At 47.7% G+C, this 20,508-nt stretch overlaps 1 protein-coding gene across 1 annotated transcript; it reads right to left on the bottom strand.

Annotated features, from left to right (window-relative positions):
* Positions 1-14,749: 14,749 nt before the first annotated feature.
* Positions 14,750-19,314, bottom strand: SHISA2 (shisa family member 2). Its single transcript, XM_055542521.1, has 2 exons — positions 18,987-19,314; positions 14,750-16,042 (listed from the first exon to the last, which is right to left on the bottom strand). The coding sequence occupies exons 1-2, from the start codon at positions 19,300-19,302 to the stop codon at positions 15,489-15,491; spliced, it is 870 nt and encodes a 289-aa protein (XP_055398496.1). The 5' UTR covers positions 19,303-19,314; the 3' UTR covers positions 14,750-15,488.
* Between the last annotated feature and the right edge of the window lie 1,194 nt (positions 19,315-20,508).

The raw sequence follows: 20,508 nt of genomic DNA, 5'->3' as shown, positions 1-20,508 counted from the left end.
CTATCCATACAGTGGAGTATTATTTACTCTCCAAAGGAAATTCTTACATGTGCTACAACATGGATGGAGCTCAAAGACAGTACGCTAAGCAAAGTAAGCTGCACACAAAGGGACAAATATTATATGATTTTATTTATATGATGTACCTAGAATAGGCAAATTCACAGAGACAAAAAGTAGAAGGCTGTATTAAAATACCAATAATATTTTCCCACAGAACTAGAACAAATAATCCTAAAATTCACGTAGAACCATAGAAGATCCTAAACTGCCAAAGCAATCTTGAGAAAAAAGAACAAAGCAGGTAGTCACTCTCTCAGATGTCACACTATACGACAAAGCTACAGTAATCAAAGCAGCATACTGGTGTAAGCACAGACACACAGATCACTGCAGCAGTAGAGAGCACCCAGAAATAAACCCACACCCGATGGTCAATCTGTGACAAAGCAGGCAAGAATACATGGTGAAGAAAGTCTCTTCCATAAATGCTGCTGGGAAAACTGGAGAAATAGCTGTGAAACAATGAGATCAGAACTTCCTGGCACCATATTTTTTAAAAATAGACTCAAAATGGATGAAAGACCCAAATTTAATACCTGAAACCATAAAACTCCTAAAAGAGACCAAGGCGGAATATTCGTTGTCATAAATCATACCAATAGTCTTTGGATCCTAAGGCTACTGCTGCTACTGCTGCTAAGTCGCTTCAGTCGTGTCCGACTCTGTGCGACCCGATAGACGGCAGCCCACCAGGCTCCCCCATCCCTGGGATTCTCCAGGCACGAGCACTGGAGTGGGTTGCCATTTCCTTCTCCAATGCATGAAAGTGAAAAGTGAAAGTGAAGTCGCTCAGTCGTGTCCAACTCTTAGCGACCCCATGGACTGCAGCCTACCAGGCTCCTCCATCCATGGGATTTTCCAGGCAAGAGTACTGGAGTGGGATCCTAAGGCAAAGGAAACTAAAACAAAAATAAATAAATAAATAAGACCTAATTAAACTTATAAGCTTGGGTAAGGAAAGGAAAAAATAAAAAGACAACCTACAGAGTGGGAGAAAATATTTGTAAATGATATGGTTGATGAGGAGTTAGTATCTAAAATACACAAACAGCTCATACAACTCAATATCAAAAAAAAAAAAAAACAATTTAAAAAATGGACAGAAGATCTGAATAGACATTTTTCCAAAGAAGACATACAGATGGCCAACAGGCACATGAAAAATGCCCAATATTGCTTATTATTAGAGACACGCAAATCAAGACAATGAGATATCACCTCACACCCGTCAGAATGTTCATTACCTAAAAGTCCACAAATAACAAACACTGCAGAAGCTCTGGAAAAAAAACAAAAAAGAACCCTCCTACACTATTGCTGGGAATGTAAATCGGCACAGCCACTGCAGAAAACAGTATGGAGTTCCTCAAAAAACTAAAAATAGAGCTACCATATGATCCAGCAATTCCACTCCTGGGTATATATTTGGAAAAAAATGAAAACACTAATTTGAAAAGGTACTTGCACCTCAATGGCCACAGAAACACTACTTACAATGGCCAAGTCGTAGAAACAGCCAAAGTGCCCATGAACAGAGGACTGGATTAAGATACAGCACACACGTGCACACACACACCGTGGGATAGTACTCAGTCATAAAAAGAATAAAGTCTTGTCATTTGCAGCAATGTAGACGTACCTAGCAGAGAAGGCAATGGCACCCCACTGCAGTACTCTTGCCTAGAAAATCCCATGGATGGAGGAGCCTGGTAGGCTGCAGTCCATGGGGTCACTAAGAGTCGGACACAACTAAGCGACTTCACTTTCACTTTTCACTTTCATGCATTGGAGAAGGAAATGGCAACCCACTCCAGTGTTCTTGCCTGGAGAATCCCAGGGACGGGGGAGCCTGGTGGGCTGCCGTCTATGGGGTCGCACAGAGTCGGACACAACTGAAGCGACTTAACAGCAGCAGCGGCAGACGTACCTAGAGAATCTTGTGCTTGGTGAAATAAGTCAGAGAAGGACAAATAGTGTATGATATCAATCATGTGGAATCCAAAATATAATACAAATGAATGTCTATGCAAGACAGAAACAGATTCACAGATAGAACTAGTGGCTCCCAGTAGGGAAGGGAGTAAGAGATAAAACTTCCATGTATAAAACAGCCAAGCAATGAGAATATATTGTACAGCACAGGGAATTGTAACCATTATCTTGCAATAACTTTTAATGAAATATAATCTAAAAATAATTCACATGAAACCAACATTGTAATCAATATTAGTCAACCAACTATAATTCACCTGAAACAAATATTATAATGAATACTAGTCAATCAAGTCTACTTCAATAAAATATAAATAATAAAATCTTTTCCCTCCCAAAAGTGGAATGGTGGTCATCAAGGTCTGGGTAAAAGAGGTACAGGAAGTGAGTGTTTAGGGTACAGAGTTTTTGAGTTTGGGAAGATGAAAAAACAGTTCTAGAGAAGGATGGTGGTGCAGGTTTACAACAACATGAATGTCCTCAATGTGTATTTTACAATTTTTTTTAAAAAAAGAAGAAAAAGAACAACCATTTCTTTTGCTCTTGAATCAGTGATTTGCACCGAGTTCAGCAGCAGTGACTGCTGACGGTGCTAAGCCATCACCTGGGAGGACTGCAGTGGCCGAGCGGCCCGCGCCTCTGAGCCTCACTGGTGACCCTGCCACCTGGTCTCACCTTGTCATCAAATCAGGTCCGCTTGCCCAACATGCTGTCAGGAGCCACCACCCAGGGGACACCGGGGGTTTGCAGCAAAGAGGGATTTATCCACAAGGTCCAAGAAGATGGCAGAACAAGCCTCAGACCAGCTCTCCAGAAGGCAAGGGCGGGTATTCATGGGATGAGGGGTGGAGATGAAGGAGGCGGGCAGCACCTGCTCAAGGTGGGGTTGGGGTCCTCTGACGTCACGAGGTCAGGAGGACATGCAGGCTGGCCCACCTGGAGGGTGGGTGCTCCTGTCAGGACCAGTCTTAACAGGCTCAGCTAGAACTAGACACAGCTGACTCCCTGGTCGCTAGGAAACCTCTTGTTGTTCAGACTCTCTCCAATGGAGGACACGCAAGTCCTTCCTAACAACAATTAAAACAACCTTGATTCGTGAAGTCTAGTCACAGGTGAAATGGATTTAACTCATGGTTACCCACAGTTGCGGTGACTCAAACTGTGAATCTGCCTGCATTGCAGGAGACCCGGTTTCGATTCCTGTGTCAGGAAGATCCCCTGGAGGAGGAAACGGCAACCCACTCCAGTATTCTTGCCTGGAGAATCCCAGGGGACAGAGAAGCCTGGCGGACTATAGTCTATGGGGTCGCAAAGAGTCAGACGCGACTAAGCGGCTAACATTTTCACCTTCACACCCACGCTTTCACTCTCACTCCAGTCAGAGGTCATTTGTGGCAGGTCCAGCACCCAAGAGGAAGAAGTCGAAGCTGAGCTGAGGTCCGGCCTGGAGATACCACAGAATCACTTCCCCAAATGCCATCAGTCAGAAGCCACAGGGCCCCTCACCTCCCAGATTCCAGGAGAGGTGACTGACAGCCCCGCCTTTCCCTGGAAGGAGTTCCAAAGAATTCGTGGCCCGCTTATTCCAGCTCAACGTAGAAGTGAGGTGTGTACAAGGTACTGAAGCAGTGTGGGCACAAGATGCCTCCCTGGGGATCCAAGAGACTTTAGGAAAACAAGACGGTCTCAATCTCATCCCGGAGGAGGTAATGGATGTGAGAACAATTTGTACACCATGAACCGTTCCACTAACGCATCGTCAGTGACACAATATGTTGAATTAAGACAAAGCTTTAAAAAATCATACAAATGAGCTTATTTTCAAAACAGAAATAGACTCACAGACTTAAGAGAACGAACTTATGGTTACTAGGGGGGAAGGGTTGGAGACAGGGCTAGATTGGGAGTCTGGAATTGACAGGTACACACTGCTTTATTTAACATAGATATCCCCAGAATTAGCCTCCCTGTGACCCCTTGGATGCCAGTCTGCAGGTACCCCCTTTCTGAGCATGGCAGGTCCTCCAGCTCCTAGATTCCAACACCCCAGCTTCTTCCCTTCACTTTGACCCTGGGGTTGTAACTGCCTCGAGTGGGTAACAATTCTGTGTCCCTCTGAGTTACCTCAGCATCCCCTTCTGCTGTTCCAGGCCTCTCACACTTGTTTAACCAATTCCTTACACAAATTTCTGTTAAAAATAACTGATGTGTCAATGACCATATCTATTATACTTTATTTTTCTGGGCTCCAAAATCACTACAGATAGTGACTGCAACCATGAAATTAAAAGACGCTTACTCCTTGGAAGGAAAGTTATGACCAATCTAGATAGCATATTCAAAAGCAGAGACATCACTTTGCCAACAAAGGTTCGTCTAGTCAAGGCTATGGTTTTTCCTGTGGTCATGTATGGATGTGAGAGTTGGACTGTGAAGAAGGCTGAGTGCCGAAGAATTGATGCTTTTGAACTGTGGTGTTGGAGAAGACTCTTGAGAGTCCCTTGGACTGCAAGGAGATCCAACCAGTCCATTCTGAAGGAGATCAGCCCTGGGATTTCTTTGGAAGGAATGATGCTAAAGCTGAAACTCCAGTACTTTGGCCACCTCATGCGAAGAGTTGACTCATTGGAAAAGACTCTGATGCTGGGAGGGACTGGGGGCAGGAGGAGAAGAGGATGACAGAGGATGAAATGGCTGGATGGCATCATTGACTTGATGGACGTGAGTCTGAGTGAACTCTGGGAGTTGGTGATGAACAGGGAGGCCTGGCATGCTGCGATTCATGGGGTTGCAAAGAGTCGGACCCGACTGAGCGACTGATCTGATCTGATCTTACACAAATTTCTGTTAAAAATAACTGATGTGTCAATGACCATATCTATTATACTAAGGCAAATATATGCAAATATATCTTATACCATAGCAACTCTACTTCTGGAATTTCACCCAAAAGAACCGAGTGTTTTTGTTCACCAAAACACAAGTTTCAAAATGTTCCTAACTGCCTATTTCTAACAGCCCCAAACTGAAAATAACCCGTGTCCACCAACAGTTTTTTCAGTTGCTAAGCTGTGTCCCACTCTTTGTGACCCCATGGACTGCAGCATGCCAGGCTCCTCTGTCCTCCACTAACTCCATCTACAGTAGAGTTGATCAATAATTACACTTCACTGCGGTCCATGGGCGGAATAGTACATAGCAGAGAAGAGGAATAAATAGCCCTATTCAACACTAGTCATAACACTGAGACAGAGAAGAGTACATACTGTGTGATTCCACTTGTATGATACTCAAAACCAGGCGATGCTAATCATTGGTGACGAGAGAGCACTTATTTTCTAAGGGTGCTATCAAGTGGATATTTTCGATTCTTGATCTGGGTGATGGTTCACTGAGATGTAGATTTCAGATGTGTGTGCTTGGTTGTAATTCAGTGGGAAATTTTAATGTTTCAGTCCAGGTTCTAGACTGAACCATAACTGCTTCAAAGAGACGCCAAGTGGCAGAGTAGGAAGGCTTGGTAGGAACTACCAAATCTAGTAGAGTCACAAAGGGCAGAGAGAGCCTGGGAATTTACAAAGCAACAGCAAAGTAACACAGGTATTCAGGGTGTTATGATGAATGGAAATGACTCCAGGGTCAGAGAAGGCCAGTTCTGCACAAGTCCACTGTGCGTGCGTGCTGTCTCAGAATCGTATCTGACTCTTTGGGACCCCATGGACTGTAGCCAGGCTCCTCTGTCCATGGGATTCTCCAGGCAAGAATACTGGAGTGGGTTGCCATGCCCTCCTCCAGGGGACCTTCCTGACCCAGAGATCAAACCCAGGTCTCCTGCATTGCAGGTGGATTCTTTACCATCTAAGCCACCATGGAAGCCCATACAAGTAAACTGCTGCTGCTGCTGCTGCTGCTAAGTCGCTTCAGTCGTGTCCGACTCTGTGCGACCCCATAGACGGCAGCCCACCAGGCTCCCCCATCCCTGGGATTCTCCAGGCAAGAAAACTGGAGTGGGTTGCCATTTCCTTCTCCAATGCATGAAAGTAAAAAGTGAAAGTGAAGTTGCTCAGTCATGTCCGACTCTTAGCAACACCATGGACTGCAGCCCACCAAGCTCCTCCATCCATAGGATTTTCCAGGCAAGAGTACTGGAATGGGGTGCCATTGCCTTCTCCAGGCAACCCCAAAATATAAGAAATGTAGACTAACCCAGGTAAAACTCGTTAGTTGTTGAAACAAAAATAAGGGAAATATCCTAAGCTGGTTCTCTTATAAAGATGCACATATATACTTATGTGATGTACTTTGTCAAATGAAGTATATATTTCTTTATATTGAGCAGGTTAAAAACATCTGAAAAGAATTTAAGTTCTATGTGTATCACAGAAACCTACTGGATGCCACCAGAATTGTATGATGCCAAGTCCTCCATCCCATGCCAACCATAGGAGGTGGGTGTTAATCCCCTTTTACAGAATTCAAACCAAGGTTCAAAGACTAGCAACTCTCCTCCAAGGCCACACAGCAAGTGGCAGTGAAGTGAAGTTGCTCATGTGTCCGACTCTTTGCAACCCCATGGACAGTAGCCTACCGGGCTCCACCATCCATGGGATTTTCCAGGCAAGAATACTGGAGTGGGCTGCCATTTCCTTCTCCAGGGGGTCTTCCCAACCCAGGTATGGAACCTGTGTCTCCTGCATTGCAGACAGACACTTTACCGTCTGAGCCACCAAGTGGCAGAAATGGGTTCAAACCTGGACCCATCTACTTCCAGCGTGGGTGGACAGAACCAACTCTGTCAAAACAGGAAAAGCTGAGCCCTGCAAACAAATTCCAGTTTCAAAATAACAGTCAAGGACCTCGGGCACAGTCATGGATGAGACAGCTTCATATAATAAGTCATTCCGGTTCCAATTTTCCCTCTGTGCATTCTGGACACTTATGTGCACACACATGTGGCAATTTTATATACATAATACAGATGGCAATCAGTCTTCTACAGCTGTTATGTCTACTGAGTAAATCATGTCTCGTGTAAACTATGGTTTTTCTAAATGGAAAGACCTGCATTTCAAGATGTGTGAAATTAAGATGCCAGTTTTATGTTTAAAATTGATCTTAAAGCTGCCATCATTTTTACCCCTTTTTATCATCTCTCATCAAAAAATTTTGACATTAATTCTAAATTTCTTGTTCTTGATTTGAATCTATGTCCTTCACTTTTTTCTTAAATTTAAATTTATTTATTTTAATTAGAGGCTAATTACTTTACAATATTGTATTGGTTTTGCCATCAGATCAGATCAGATCCGTCGCTCAGTCGTGTCTGACTCTTTGCGACCCCATGAATCACAGCACGCCAGGCCTCCCTGTCCATCACCAACCCCCGGAGTTCACTCAGACTCACGTCCATCGAGTCAGTGATGCCATCCAGCCATCTCATCCTCTGTCGTCCCCTTCTCTTCTTGCCACCAATCCCTCCTGGCATCAGAGTCTTTTCCAATGAGTCAACTCTTCGCATGAGGTAGCCAAAGTACTGGAGTTTCAGCTTTAGCATCATTCCTTCCAAAGAAATCCCAGGGCTGATCTCCTTCAGAATGGACTGCTTGGATCTCCTTGCAGTCCAAGGGACTCTCAAGAGTCTTCTCCAACACCACAGTTCAAAAGCATCAATTCTTCGGCGCTCAGCCTTCTTCACATTCCAACTCTCACATCCATACATGACCACAGGAAAACCCATAGCCTTGACTAGACGAATATTTGTTGGCAAAGTAATGTCTCTGCTTTTGAAAATGCTATCTAGGTTGGTCATAACTTTCCTTCCAAGGAGTAAGCGTCTTTTAATTTCATGGCTGCAGTCACCATCTGCAGTGATTTTGGAGCCCAGAAAAATAAAGTCGGACACTTTCCACTGTTTCCCCATCTATTTCCCATGAAGTGATGGGACTGGATGCCATGATCTTAGTTTTCTGAATGTTGAGCTTTAAGCCAACTTTTTCACTCTCCACTTTCACTTTCATCAAGAGGCTTTTTAGTTCCTCTTCCCTTTCTGCCATAAGGGTGGTATCATCTGCATATCTGAGGTTATTGATATTTCTCCCGGCAATCTTGATTCCAGCTTGTGTTTCTTCCAGTCCAGCGTTTCTCATGATGTACTCTGCATATAAGTTAAATAAACAGGGTGGCAATATACAGCCTTGACATACTCCTTTTCCTATTTGGAACCAGTCTGTTGTTCCATGTCCAGTTCTAACTGTTGCTTCCTGACCTGCACACAGATTTCTCAGGAGGCAGGTCGGGTGGTCTGGTATTCCCATCTCTTTCAGAATTTTCCACAGTTTATTGTGATCCGCACAGTCAAAGGCTTTGGCATAGTCAATAAAGCAGAAATAGATATTTTTCTGGAACTCTCTTGCTTTTTCCATGATCCAGCAGATGTTGGCAATTTGATCTCTGGTTCCTCTGCCTTTGAATCCGCCATGGGTGTACACGTGTTCCCCATCCTGACCCCCCTCCCACCTCCCTCCCCATACCATCCCTCTGAGTCATCCCAGTGCACCAGCCCCAAGCTTCTAGTATCCTGCATTGAACCTGGACTGGCGATTCATTTCTTATATGATATTATACATGTTTCAATGCCATTCTCCCAAATCATCTCCCCCCCTACAGAGTCCAAAAGACTGTTCTATACAACTATGTCTCTTTTGCTGTCTTGCATACAGGGTTAACGTTACCATCTTTCTAAATTCCATATATATGCGTTAGTATACTGTATTGGTGTTTTTCTTCCTGGCTTACTTCACTCTGTATAATTGGCAAATACTCAGGAATATATCTACCTAAAGAAACTAAAGACCTATATATAGAAAACTATAAAACACTGGTGAAAGAAATCAAAGGGGACACTAATAGATGGAGAAATAGACTATGTCCTTCACTTTTGAGTGTAAGTGTTGACGGCATTCTGAACATTTAACTGTGAAAAGTAAAATGACCATTACAGCCAACCCCCTACATTTAATCTCAAAGTATTGTGGGTTATAGTTAATATTCAAAAATACCAAACATTCTAGACAGGAGGGACTGGTTTTCCAGGGCTTTATCTTTTCATCTTTCACTGACAAATCTGCAGGACACACGTGTGCCCATGTAGTGCCATGATTTTCAGGAAAGGGGTTAATAACGTCTCTTCATCATCTTTCACTTGCCCACTTGAAAGGTACTTAAATCACAGTAACATTCACGTTTTCCATTCATGTTGATGTATGGCAAAACCAATACAATATCGTCAAGTAATTAGCCTTCAATTAAAATAAATTTATATTTAAAAAAAGAAAAAATTCTGAGAAGTCCAAGAAATCTTCTATATAAGTATTTTGGAATGAACGGGCCAATGAAAATAGGTCATCTCTGTTTCTTAAAAAAGAGAGAGAGGGCAGAAGGACGGAGCTGTCCTCCTTGCTCTACTATCTAAGAAGGGGAGGAAAAGAAGGATCAAGGTTGACGACAGGGAGTGGGGTTCTCACTCGTGTGCATCACTCATTCTTCCTTGCAGTATATAGGCTGCTCCTCAAAAAATGCAAGGGCTCTACAAGCACACAGGCATGTGCTCGCTCAGTGGTGTCCGACTCTTTGTGACCCTGTGGACTGTACCCTCCAGGCTCCTCTGTCCATGGGATTCTCCAGGCAAGAATACTGGGGTGGATTGCCATTTCCTCCTCCAGGGGATCTTTCCAACCCAGGGGTCTCTTGTGTCTCTTGCATTCGCAGGCGGATTCTTTACCACTGAGCCACCCAGGAAGCCCTGTATGAGCGCAAGACACGTGATCTCCCCAGTGGCCAGGTTCCAACCCACTGCCAGGCTCCTGGGCCTTCCTCTGGGTTTTTTAAGTTCCTGCGGCCACCCACTCTGGGTCTGGGGATTCCTCCACAGTGTCCTCAGACACTGTGATTTTGTTCCTGTTCAAGACACGAAGGAAATAAACAAATAGGGAAGTGATCATGTTGAAAACGTCATCCAAGCACTAACCAGGACAGACCCTGCTTAGCTTCCAAGATCAGATGAGGTCAGGCACCCTCACCTTCAGGGTAGTGTACGGACTTAGAGAACGAACTTACGGTTACCGGAGGGAAGCAGGAGGAAGGGGTAGTGAGGGAGTTTGAGATGGACATGTACACACGACTACATTTAAAAGAACCAACAGGACCTACTGAATAACAGAGGGAACTCTGCTCAATATCATGTAACAACCTAAATGGGAAAAGAATTTGAAAAAGAAGCAGTTCAGTTCAGTCACTCAGGCATGTCCGACTCTTTGCGACCCCATGGACTGCAGCATGCCAGGCCTTCCTGTCCATCATCAACTCCTGGAGTTGACTCAAACTCATGTCCATTGAGTCAGTGATGCCATCCAACCATCTCATCCTCTCTCATTCCCTTCTCCTCCCGCCTTCAATCTTTCCCAGCATCAGGGTCTTTTCAAATGAGTCAGTTCTTCGCATCAGGTGGCCAAAGTATTGGAGTTTCAGCTTCAGCATCAGTCTGAAAAAGAACAGGTATATGAATATAACTGACTCACTTTGCTGTAAAGCTGAAACTATCACATTATTAATCAGTTATACTCCAATATAAAATAAAGTTTAAAAATTGACAAAAAAATTAAATAGAATAAAAACAAAAAACTCCCAGCAAGTCCAGTCAGCCACAGCTGCCGATACCTGACTCACTGGGCAGCAACCCATCAAGTCCATCAGGTGCCCGAGACGCTGCCCTTCCCTCCTGATGACCGACAGGGTCAGTCTCATTTCTGAGCCCGCCTAACCCCTCTCCCCAGATACCACCAGCACACCGCCCCCTCAAGAACCCATTAAGAACCCATAGGGGTCAAACACCCCATTTTAATGCTGCACTTTGACAGACTAGAGGAAGACCAGCCCAAGTTCCTGGGAAGTCACAATGTTAAAGTCGATTATAAATAAACATATTCCTTTTACACACTCAGGAAGTTTAAGCAACTAAAAGCAAGCATCTGTGCATTAATTTAAACCACTTTAATGAATAGCTGGGCACGTGTGTGGTGGGAAGATGTTATGTAAGCAGAAGACTGCTGTGAATTTGCAGGGAAACACTGCCAAAATCTCGAGAGAAAAAGGGACGAAGGGTGATCGCTGTTATTGGGCAGGGACCACTTGAGGAGAGAAAGTGGTATACCAAAGTTTCTGAGCCCCACTTGTAGCTCTATTTAAACTTTTCTCCAGATGATTAGTGGTAAAGAATCCTCCTGCTAATGCAGGAGACATGGAGTTTGAACCCTGGGATGGGAAGAACCCCAGAGGAGGGCATGGCAATCCACTCCAGTATTCTTGCCTGGAGAATCCCATGGACAGAGGAGCCTAGAGGGTACAGTCCATGGGTTCACCAAAAAGTCAGACGCAACTTAGTGACTAAACAACAACTTTTCTCTAGCGTGCCCAGAACTTCCGCCCCGCTTGCCTCGCCAACCCGTCTCACCTTCGTGCATTCCTCAGGAGATGTTTTCAGAGGAAACTTAAATCCTAATTTGTAACAAAACACAAAGAAGATACACAAAAAGACACAGAATTCATGGACCATGACAGTTCAATCTTGAAAAAATGAGCTCAAGGTAAATTTAATAAATTAAATATGTCCTTAGTCACGAGTCTAAGGACTTGATCAGAAGCGGAAGGCTGGCTTGAAGGTGAGCATCGCAGAGTAAACACACTGGAAAAACACATTTGTCTCAACGGTCTTCTCGCCACTTTGACTGTTGATATTCTCGTTAAAATTTAACTTTCCCAGCGGCAGCATTAGAGATAGGAGACGGGGAGTTTCCAGGTTCTCAAGTGGATGCCAAGACCAGGTTAATTTCTTCCCTGCCGTCAAAGGATCTGACTTTCTTACAAACGGGAACCCCAAATGACCCGAACCATCATGAACCAGCCGACGCTGAAGTTTTCCACACAGAGGATGTGCTGCAGTAGACTATTTCCTGTCTGTATGTGCGTTTTCTTTTTCCAACGGTTTACAATGTTTCTGTAGGGTACACGTCACACTTCACTGGTTCTGATTTCCTGGCAGTAAGGAAGGTATACCAAAAACCAGGTGTTTGAATGTTTTTATGGATACTTTGTCAGCTACATTTCTCCAGCTTTGACCAAAACTGAAGAGATCTGAAGTTGCTTCTAGGGATGTTATATTTTTTTGAAAGACCAAGTAGCATTCACTAAGTGAAAAACTCATTTCCTTCATTAAAGTGCACTTTTGCTTGAATCATGATATTGAAAAGAAGACCAAGTCAGACAGTCCCGTATAGAGAAGCAGGCACCCTCCATCTCTGTGTGTTTAGAAAAGGCTGCTGAGAACACTGCACCGGACCCAGCGCCAAGTAACGATGGACTGGACTATGTGTGTGTGAGCCACTCAGTCATGTTCGACTCTTTGCAACCCCCCAGGCTCCTCTGTCCATGGTGATTCTCCAGGTAAGAAGAGTGGAGAAGGTTGCCATTTCCTTCTCCAGAGATCTTCCCAACCCAAGGACTAAAGCCTCATCTCCTGCCCTGGCAGGTGGATTCTTTACCACTGAGCTACCTGGGAAGCCCATGGACTAGATTAGGGGTTGGGAAAGTGAAAGTCGCTCAGTTGTGTCCAACTCTTTGTGACCCCATGGACTATACAGTCCATGGAATTCTCCAGACCAGAATGCTGGAGTGGGCAGCCTTTCCCTTCTCCAGGGGATCTTCCCAACCCAGGGACTGAACCCAGGTCTCCTGCACTGCAGGCAGATTCTTCACCAGCTGAGCCACAAGGGATTGGGAAACCACGGCCTAATGGCCAAATCTGGCACACTGGATTTGTATAGCCCTAGGGCTAATGATCGGAGAAGGCAATGGCACCCCACTCCAGTACTTTTGCCTAGAAAATCCCATGGACAGAGGAGCCTGGTAGGCTGCAGTCCATGGGGTCGCTAGTCGGACACGACTGAGTGACTTCACTTTCACTTTCCACTTTCCTGCATTGGAGAAGGAAATGGCAACCCACTCCAGTGTTCTTGCCTGGAGAATCCCAGGGACGGGGAAGCCTGGTGGGCTGCCGTCTATGGGGTCGCACAGAGTCGGACACAACTGAAGCGACTTAGCAGCAGCAGCAGCAGGGCTAATGATAGCTTTTACATTTTGAAATGGCTGGGAAAAAATCAAATCAAAATTAGAGTATTTTGTAACATGTGAAAATTACATAAAATTCAAATTTCAGTGTCCATCTATCAGGTTTTACTGGAGCCCAGACACGCTCATTTATGTGCCTTTTATGGCTACTTTTGTGCTGTAACAGCAGAGCCGAATAGTTTGAGAGACAACAGGCAAAGGCTAAAATATTTACAATTTGGCTCTTTACAGAAAAAAAAAAAAAAAAGTTTGCCAATCTTTCGTCTGGGCAATCTCTGAGGCTCCTTTCCCCTCCAAATTCCTAGGAATTTGACTTCCTTAGATAAGCTAATATCCTCCGTCAAAGACAATGTACAGAACACACACTAGCCTGATAGTATAATGACCCCAGAAGAACTGTTTGTTTTGGGCTGTCAACATTTCCCAAGACACACGTAAAATGATACCCACTGATTCAGAACACACCATCACTTTCCCAGATATTAATCACCTTTAAAGGCAGGCTCTTGGTTCTAGAAAGCAGTATTTATGATTTTTAGCAATTTTACTCTATTAACAGGTTTAATAGACCATCTGAAAAATTACCAAGTAGAATGAAAATTAAAAAAAAACAACCCCCCTAAGAATTCATCCCATAAAATATTTATTAATAAGTAAAATGATTTTCCCCTGCCTTTGGTTATTAAGAGGTTTGATGGAGTATCTTGTTGACACCAATTGCCAACAATGGTTTTACATTATTCAGTCATGAGATAACAGGGAGAGATGTATATAAGCAATCAAACAGGAAGACAGATGATTGATGACAGATAACCACAGATACAGATATAAATATGTAAAAGACCATACCTTATCACCATTTAATTACAAATCTTGGTTTTGCTAGCATTTGGAAATTTACTGGCACACATTTTGACTTATTTCTTATAAGTGAACAATACACAAATAAATTCACTTGAGACTCATAATTCACAATGCTGGTAATGAATACAGTGCTTGCTGAGGACTAAGAGAGAGGAAAACAAGAACCAACTTTGTGGGGAAGAAAGACAATATCTACTTTGAAAAGCTCTTCTCAACTTAACAGTCCCTCTTGCTTGAAAAATAAGACGTTTTGATAACGACAGTATAATAAGCCTATGATTTGCACAGTAAATCATATTTGTGGTTTAAATTTCATCCCAAGACTGGGATTATGGCTGAGAAACGATACTAAGTATCTTTATAAAGCATGTGAGTTTTTATAGGGAAAATAAGAAAATGCTTTATCAGATCTAGGCAGAAGGGCTGATGTTATAACATTTATAACAACAGTAATTACCTGCACTCAGCACCATATGGACATGGAGATCTCAACACCGAACAGAATGAAAGCCAAGCCATACCACACGACAAAATTAAAAAGTAACCTGGAGAAGTAGCAGGTGATACAGTTTATGATTTCAACACAAAAACAATTACTTCTTCTCAGATATCAAGGTAAAGCCAGAAATTTAAAAGATACAATCAAGAAGGGGATGAATGGTTTTATTACTACACCATCCACTACTTCAAGATTAAAATAATCCCAGAGTTCTGAAATGCCATCAGTTAAGAACTATACAATTTCTTTCAGTCTTTTTTTTTAATGTAGAAAATCACTTTGTAATAAGATCTCTACACAAGGTAAAAAAGCACAAAACAGCCCCCCGAAAAAGCACAAAAATAGATAATATATATATCTTTTTACAACAAATTAAGATGTGCCTGGGAAATACTGAGATCAAGGACTAACGTTTGAGTCCAGTTTGGCTTCCTTTTATAAAAACTGTTGTTCTTTGCATCTCCCCTAAAACCTTAGATGCTTATTAGAAACCAGCCCAGGTAATGGGGAGAGAACAGCAATTCTGATCTTGTACAAAAAAAAAAAAGAAGAAGTAATAATAACAAAATAATAAAAACACTTCATCTGTTTACAAAATTCTTTTGACAGCCATACCTTAAGGGCACTTAAAGGCTTACAGGTGTCAAGGAGCCATATCTCCAGAGACTGCTCTTTCCCATCGTAAATCAATCATAAACCAGGATAAACAAATCTAGACATGCTAATTCAGAGAAAGATGTTTTCATACAGCCTGGGGGCAAATGAAGCCATCCAACAGAACTGTGCCATAAGCAACACCGACAGGCACAGACTTCCAGGCTGGAATCCTTCCCAAGCCCACAGCGCCCGCTCACCCCTGTCAGGTCCAGGCCCCCAGCCACCCTCTGAGTTACACGGTCACCGCTGGGTACATCTTCTGTTCGCTGTTAGTGTGAGGGAAGGGGGCCTGGAGCTGCCTGTAGCCCGTCTGCAGTCCATCCAGGAACGGGGGCACCGGGGTCAGGGGCACTGAGTCTGGCTGCACGGTGTACCCCACGAAGGGGGGATGGAGGTACTGCCCCTGATGCGGCACAATCTGGGTGGCCTGCTGGCAGTTGAGCACAGAGAAGTTCGTGGGCATGTTCACGTACACATTGTTCATGGTGCCCTCGGGCAGGCAACAGTTGGTCTGGGACCTGGTCGGGGGTGCCCGGGCCCCCGAGTTGGCGCTGGAGCTGGAGCTGGCGGCTGTGCTGGACTGGCGGGAGGAGGAGCCCCGCGAGGTGCTGGCACTCGGGATCATGGGGATGGTCTCCACCAGGCGGGGCCCTCCCGGGGCCCGGCTCAGCTGCGGCTCCTGCTTGGGCCGGAGGCATCTGCAGCAGCAGGCAGCCACGAGGGACCCCAAGACGATGAAGGCGACAAACACTGACCCGACGATAAGGAAGGGCACGTAGATGGGGACTGAAGAAAAGAAGAAAGATATACCATGATGACTTCCTGGAAGGAAGCAGTAAAAATCAGTGATGGGCAGCAGAGGTGAATAAATGCGCTGTACCAGTACCCAGAATCTCAGAACCGCGGCCGGGCTGGTGTGCGCGCTTGTCGGCAGCGCACAGCACAGGAAGCACCGTCCTTTATCAGGGGCTTAGGAAAAGGGGGTGAGGAATAGGACCTGCCTGTAGACTCGGTGGGGTCGGTTCCCAAAGCAAAGCTGTTAACGATGACAGCTAGACTCACCAATCGCAACACTCTTTAAGGCAGATATCCAATTTAGCAAAAATATGAGTTTTGCAGATTGAGTTTATTCTAAAATTCCTACTGTAACTGCACTGCCCACATTTCAGTCTGCCCTAAAGTTTGTGCAGTCTGCACAGAAATGAGTCGATAGTATTTCAAAGTTTTCTCTTTTCCCCAGAAAGTTATTCGCATTCCTTGCAAACTTCGACCATTTTTTTGCAGGTTCTTGTTTCACAGGCAAATAGATTAAAAATCTAGGTCACATTCTAGTCACAACCATTTCCAAAAAGAGTTTGTAAGGCACAAAGGTCAAAGAAGGGTTTTAAGGGAAAAAAGCCCTCCCATGCACACTTGCCAAGCTGAAGGCTGGTAACTGGGAGGTGGGCCTGCATGGGGGGCGGTGAGGAGGGAGCAGGGGAGCTGTCCAGACAATGCGTCAGCATGAAACAAGGTACCCAGGAGGACAAGTGTCTCCAGGGGCGCAGAGAAGGGCCTAGGCAGGACCAGGTGGTGGAGGAGGAGTCACAGGCCTGGCTTAGGACACTGAATTCTGTGTGGAGAACCACAGGGAAAGCCATAGAACATACAGCAGTGGGCATCGTACCTAGCCAATAAGACTTATTCCAGAAAATAAAACTGTCAAGATAAAAATAAACACTTTCCTAAAATCAGTAGTGAGCTCCATTTTTAGAATCATTTTACTTACAAAGATCTGGGGGGTGCCGTGGGCCTAGCACTATGGGGTTTCAGAAGCTGGACACACGGGCTTGATGGGGACCAAGAACCAGGAGGGAAGGGTCTATGGACCCCACCCTACATGACCAAGAGCCCATGTCTTTTGAGGTGTTCCTTCCCATCTCCCTGACTATCTGATAAGACACGAGGACAAGGACTGGTACCACTGGTCTCGGCCAGTACACGGTCCAGGAAGATGCGCAGCTCCCCAGCACCCGAGGGCAGAGACTCAAAACACCCTCTTATCCTAACTCCGCTAGGGCAGCGGCTGTTCTAACCACACTCCTCTGACAGCACTGATATTTCTGGAGTTGGTGTTTCTAGGACACAGAACCAGACAGCCACAGAGAAAAGATGACTTGTCAGTAAAACATACTTTATTAAGCATGTAACCAAAGGCTGATGATGGAAGATAACATTTTCTAAGATACCAGCCTTATATGTTATTGAGAAGTAAAGGAATTAACAGTTAAGAAAAAGTACCCCAAACGTTATAGTGTAACTAACTGAAAGCAGTCTAAGTCCACATAATGAGTTTTGGGGAGAAATAACTGTTCTCTTTCCAGGATTTTAATCAGAAGCCTAAATAACTATGCAGGGCAGAGAAGGCAGTGCTCCTAGAAGCCCTTGGAGACTGCTTGATTAGACATGCTGTCCTTCTGGACTGCAGAAGCACAGGGTTTTTAGGAAAACAGATCCAAAAGTGCAACTCAGAAGGCATCCGCTCACACGACAGGATCGTGAGAAGCTGGCTGCCCACAGACTAGTCCGCAGTCACCGCGGCGAATGGGAGGCCATCTACAGCCAACTCGGCAGGCCCCTGGAGCCGTGTGCCCTTGGCTCCTCCCTCCAGCTCCAGGTCTGCTCTGCGGCCACACACCCAGCTGCACTGGGCTCGCCTTCCAGGACAGCTCCTCGACTGGAGTCACCTTCCCTTCTTCTCTTCTGAGTCAAGGCAGAGGTCAGGAAGAGTGGCTAACAGAAATGTGCGACAGAAGGACACCGAGAGGAGCTGCCTCTCACAAGCCCAGCCAGTTCTGGGAAGAGGGACCAGCAGAGCGGGGCTCAGGCAGCTGGAACCCAGGGGGCCCGGGGTGCAAAGTCCTCTCCTTCTCAATACCTGCCAAAGAAACAGAGATGCCGCTCTAGGCTACGAGTGCCCTTCCACCTCCATCGGACCATTTCCTCCCTCCCCGGACACATCCTGGGTATGTCTTGAGGTAGGAAGGGGTCTTGGAGACTGGTGACAAGCAGAGGAAGTGGAACCTATCAAATGCTTTCAGGCGTATATTTTTCCAACTCTAACTTGGGCAATTTGAAAAACTATAATAAAAAAAAATCAAAGCCATAAAGAGCAAGCCTGGCAGCGCTCTGATGTCGCACTCACTAGGTAAGGAGACACGGCCGGGGGAGCCGTGTCTTAGGGAGAGCTAGACTCTCCCGGGCTCTGGGGGCGCCGCGTCACCATCACCCCGGGGAAGGCCCCGGAGCTGTCTTCCCTCTGGGGAGCCCTCGGGTGCCACCGCCAGGACAGGACCCTTTCCTGGGACTTGTATTCATGGAGACAGGAGACACCGGGAGGGGCACAGAGACCCCCGGGGAGGAGGAACGTGGGGCGTCTGTGGCCAACCCTTACTTGCATGTTATGATCTTGTTTGTTTCGGGAAAAATCCAAGCCAAGCCACTCTCTAGCTGACAGATGGGGCAACTGAGGCCCAGGGCACTGAACCGGTGTCCGGTTCCGCACACATTAAAGGCCGGGCCAGAGTGCAGACACCGTCCCCCGCCCACCAACCCCCGCCCCAGTCCAGACCCCAGGCCCGCAATCGTAGGCTCATAACTCCCTCCCCCTCTCCAGGCTCGTGGGGCACGCCGGCGAGCCAGCGCCCCTTCCGCCCCTTCCGGCTCGCCCTGCTCGGCCCAGCCCGCCTACCTGCCGAGCCGTCGGGGCCGTCTTTGTCCGCGCGGCCGGGCTCGCCGGGGCCCTGCTGGCGGTCGTTGTCGCAGCCGCCCTGGTCCAGGCGCGCGTCGGCGCTGGAGCAGCAGTAGCGCAGCGCGCAGCTGCCGCAGCAGATGGTGGCATCGCCGCCGTCGAAGCGCTCGGGGCACTGGAAGCCGAGGCGCCAGACGCCCTGCGCGTCCAGCCAGCCGTGGCAGTACTCGCCGCTGGCCAGCGCCCCGGCCGCCAGCAGCGCAGCCAGCAGCAGCCGCAGGAGCGAAGCGGCGTCCGGGTGGCGGCCGGCCCACATGGCACCACCCTGGGCGCGGGCGGCACGTCTTCCGAGGGCGCAGAACCGACTCCGGCGCCCTGGTCCCCGCGGTGCCGAGGCTGGGTCCTCTTCGCCGAGTGTCCGGTCCGCGGGTCACCGCCCCCGCCGCGACGTCCGGGACCTAAGCCATGCCCTCCCTCGGCCGGCGGCGCGGTCCGAGCAGAGGCAGCCTTGGACTCGTGGGCACTCGCCGACCGAGCTCTCCGGGTTACGAGTCAGAGGGTCCCCGGGGCTGCCGTCGCGTAGCCCCCGGAGGCTTCAACCGCGACGGGACCCTGCCCGTGCATCCCCGAGGGGGCGATCAATCTAGTCGGACCACCAGTGGGCGTCCCCGGAGCCAGGGCGCTCCGCAGAGTTTAAGCCCCGGGGTCCCGAGTGCGTCTCTTAGCTTTTATACCCCGCGCGGGCTGTGAGAAGAGCCCAGGAAGCCGGGCAGCGGGCGCAGGGCTCCGGGCAGCAAGTGCAGCGGTCTGCCGCGCCCAGCCTTCTGCGCTCCGAGCTCGGTCCGCATGGCTCCGGCCGCGCCGCCCGGGTAGCGCACCTCCCCACCACCCGGCCGCAGCCCCCACGATCCGCTCCGCTGCCGGACGGTCGGTCCTCCAGACGCTCGCGGGCGTCCGGGACGTAGATGAGGGTCCGGAGCGCCCCGCCGCGGTCCCGGGAGCCGGCCGGGCTGGCGGTGGCAGCGGCTGCTGCTGGGCGCGGATCCAGGCGGGCGGCTCGCCCCGCTCCCCTCCTCTGCTCTCCGGCCGCGGCCAGCTCTGTCCGGCGCTCCTTCTCCCCGGGCGGTGCGCCCTCGCGGGGGGCGGGGGGAGGTGGGTAGGGGGCGCGCACAGCCGGGCGCTTCCCACGGAAGTCTTGACCCCCCGGGGCTGCGGACGAAGCCGAGCGTAGGGACCCCGCGCGGGCGCGCGCGGCTCCGACTCTGGGGCCCGGCGGCAGCGCTGCGCTCTTAAGAGGGGCGGGCGCCGCGGACGCGCATGCGCGCTGGACCACCGCCCCCCTGCTCCGGCCTCCCCGGCCGCCGGCCCTTCACCTTCGGACTCCGGCAGTCGCCGGCGGTGGGCTGCCGGCTGGAAGGCGGGAGGGAGACCCGGGCCGGAGCTGACACAGTAACAGCAGTCTTGGCAATAAGGACAAACTAAACGTGTTTCTGCAGGTCTTAGGCATTCACAGTTCGGTTTG

Source organism: Bubalus kerabau, chromosome 12 (genome assembly GCF_029407905.1).
Source record: "Bubalus kerabau isolate K-KA32 ecotype Philippines breed swamp buffalo chromosome 12, PCC_UOA_SB_1v2, whole genome shotgun sequence".
Lineage (NCBI taxonomy): Eukaryota > Metazoa > Chordata > Mammalia > Artiodactyla > Bovidae > Bubalus > Bubalus kerabau.
This window is presented reverse-complemented; position numbering and strand designations above follow the sequence as displayed.

Excerpts from the sequence above, each read along its gene's own strand:
- SHISA2 (XM_055542521.1), bottom strand. The coding sequence starts at position 19,302 with ATGTGGGCCGGCCGCCACCCGGACGCCGCTTCGCTCCTGCGGCTGCTG. Across the intron at positions 16,043-18,986 it reads CGGCCCCGACGGCTCGGCAG|TCCCCATCTACGTGCCCTTC; the intron begins GTAGGCGGGCTG and ends TCTTTTCTTCAG.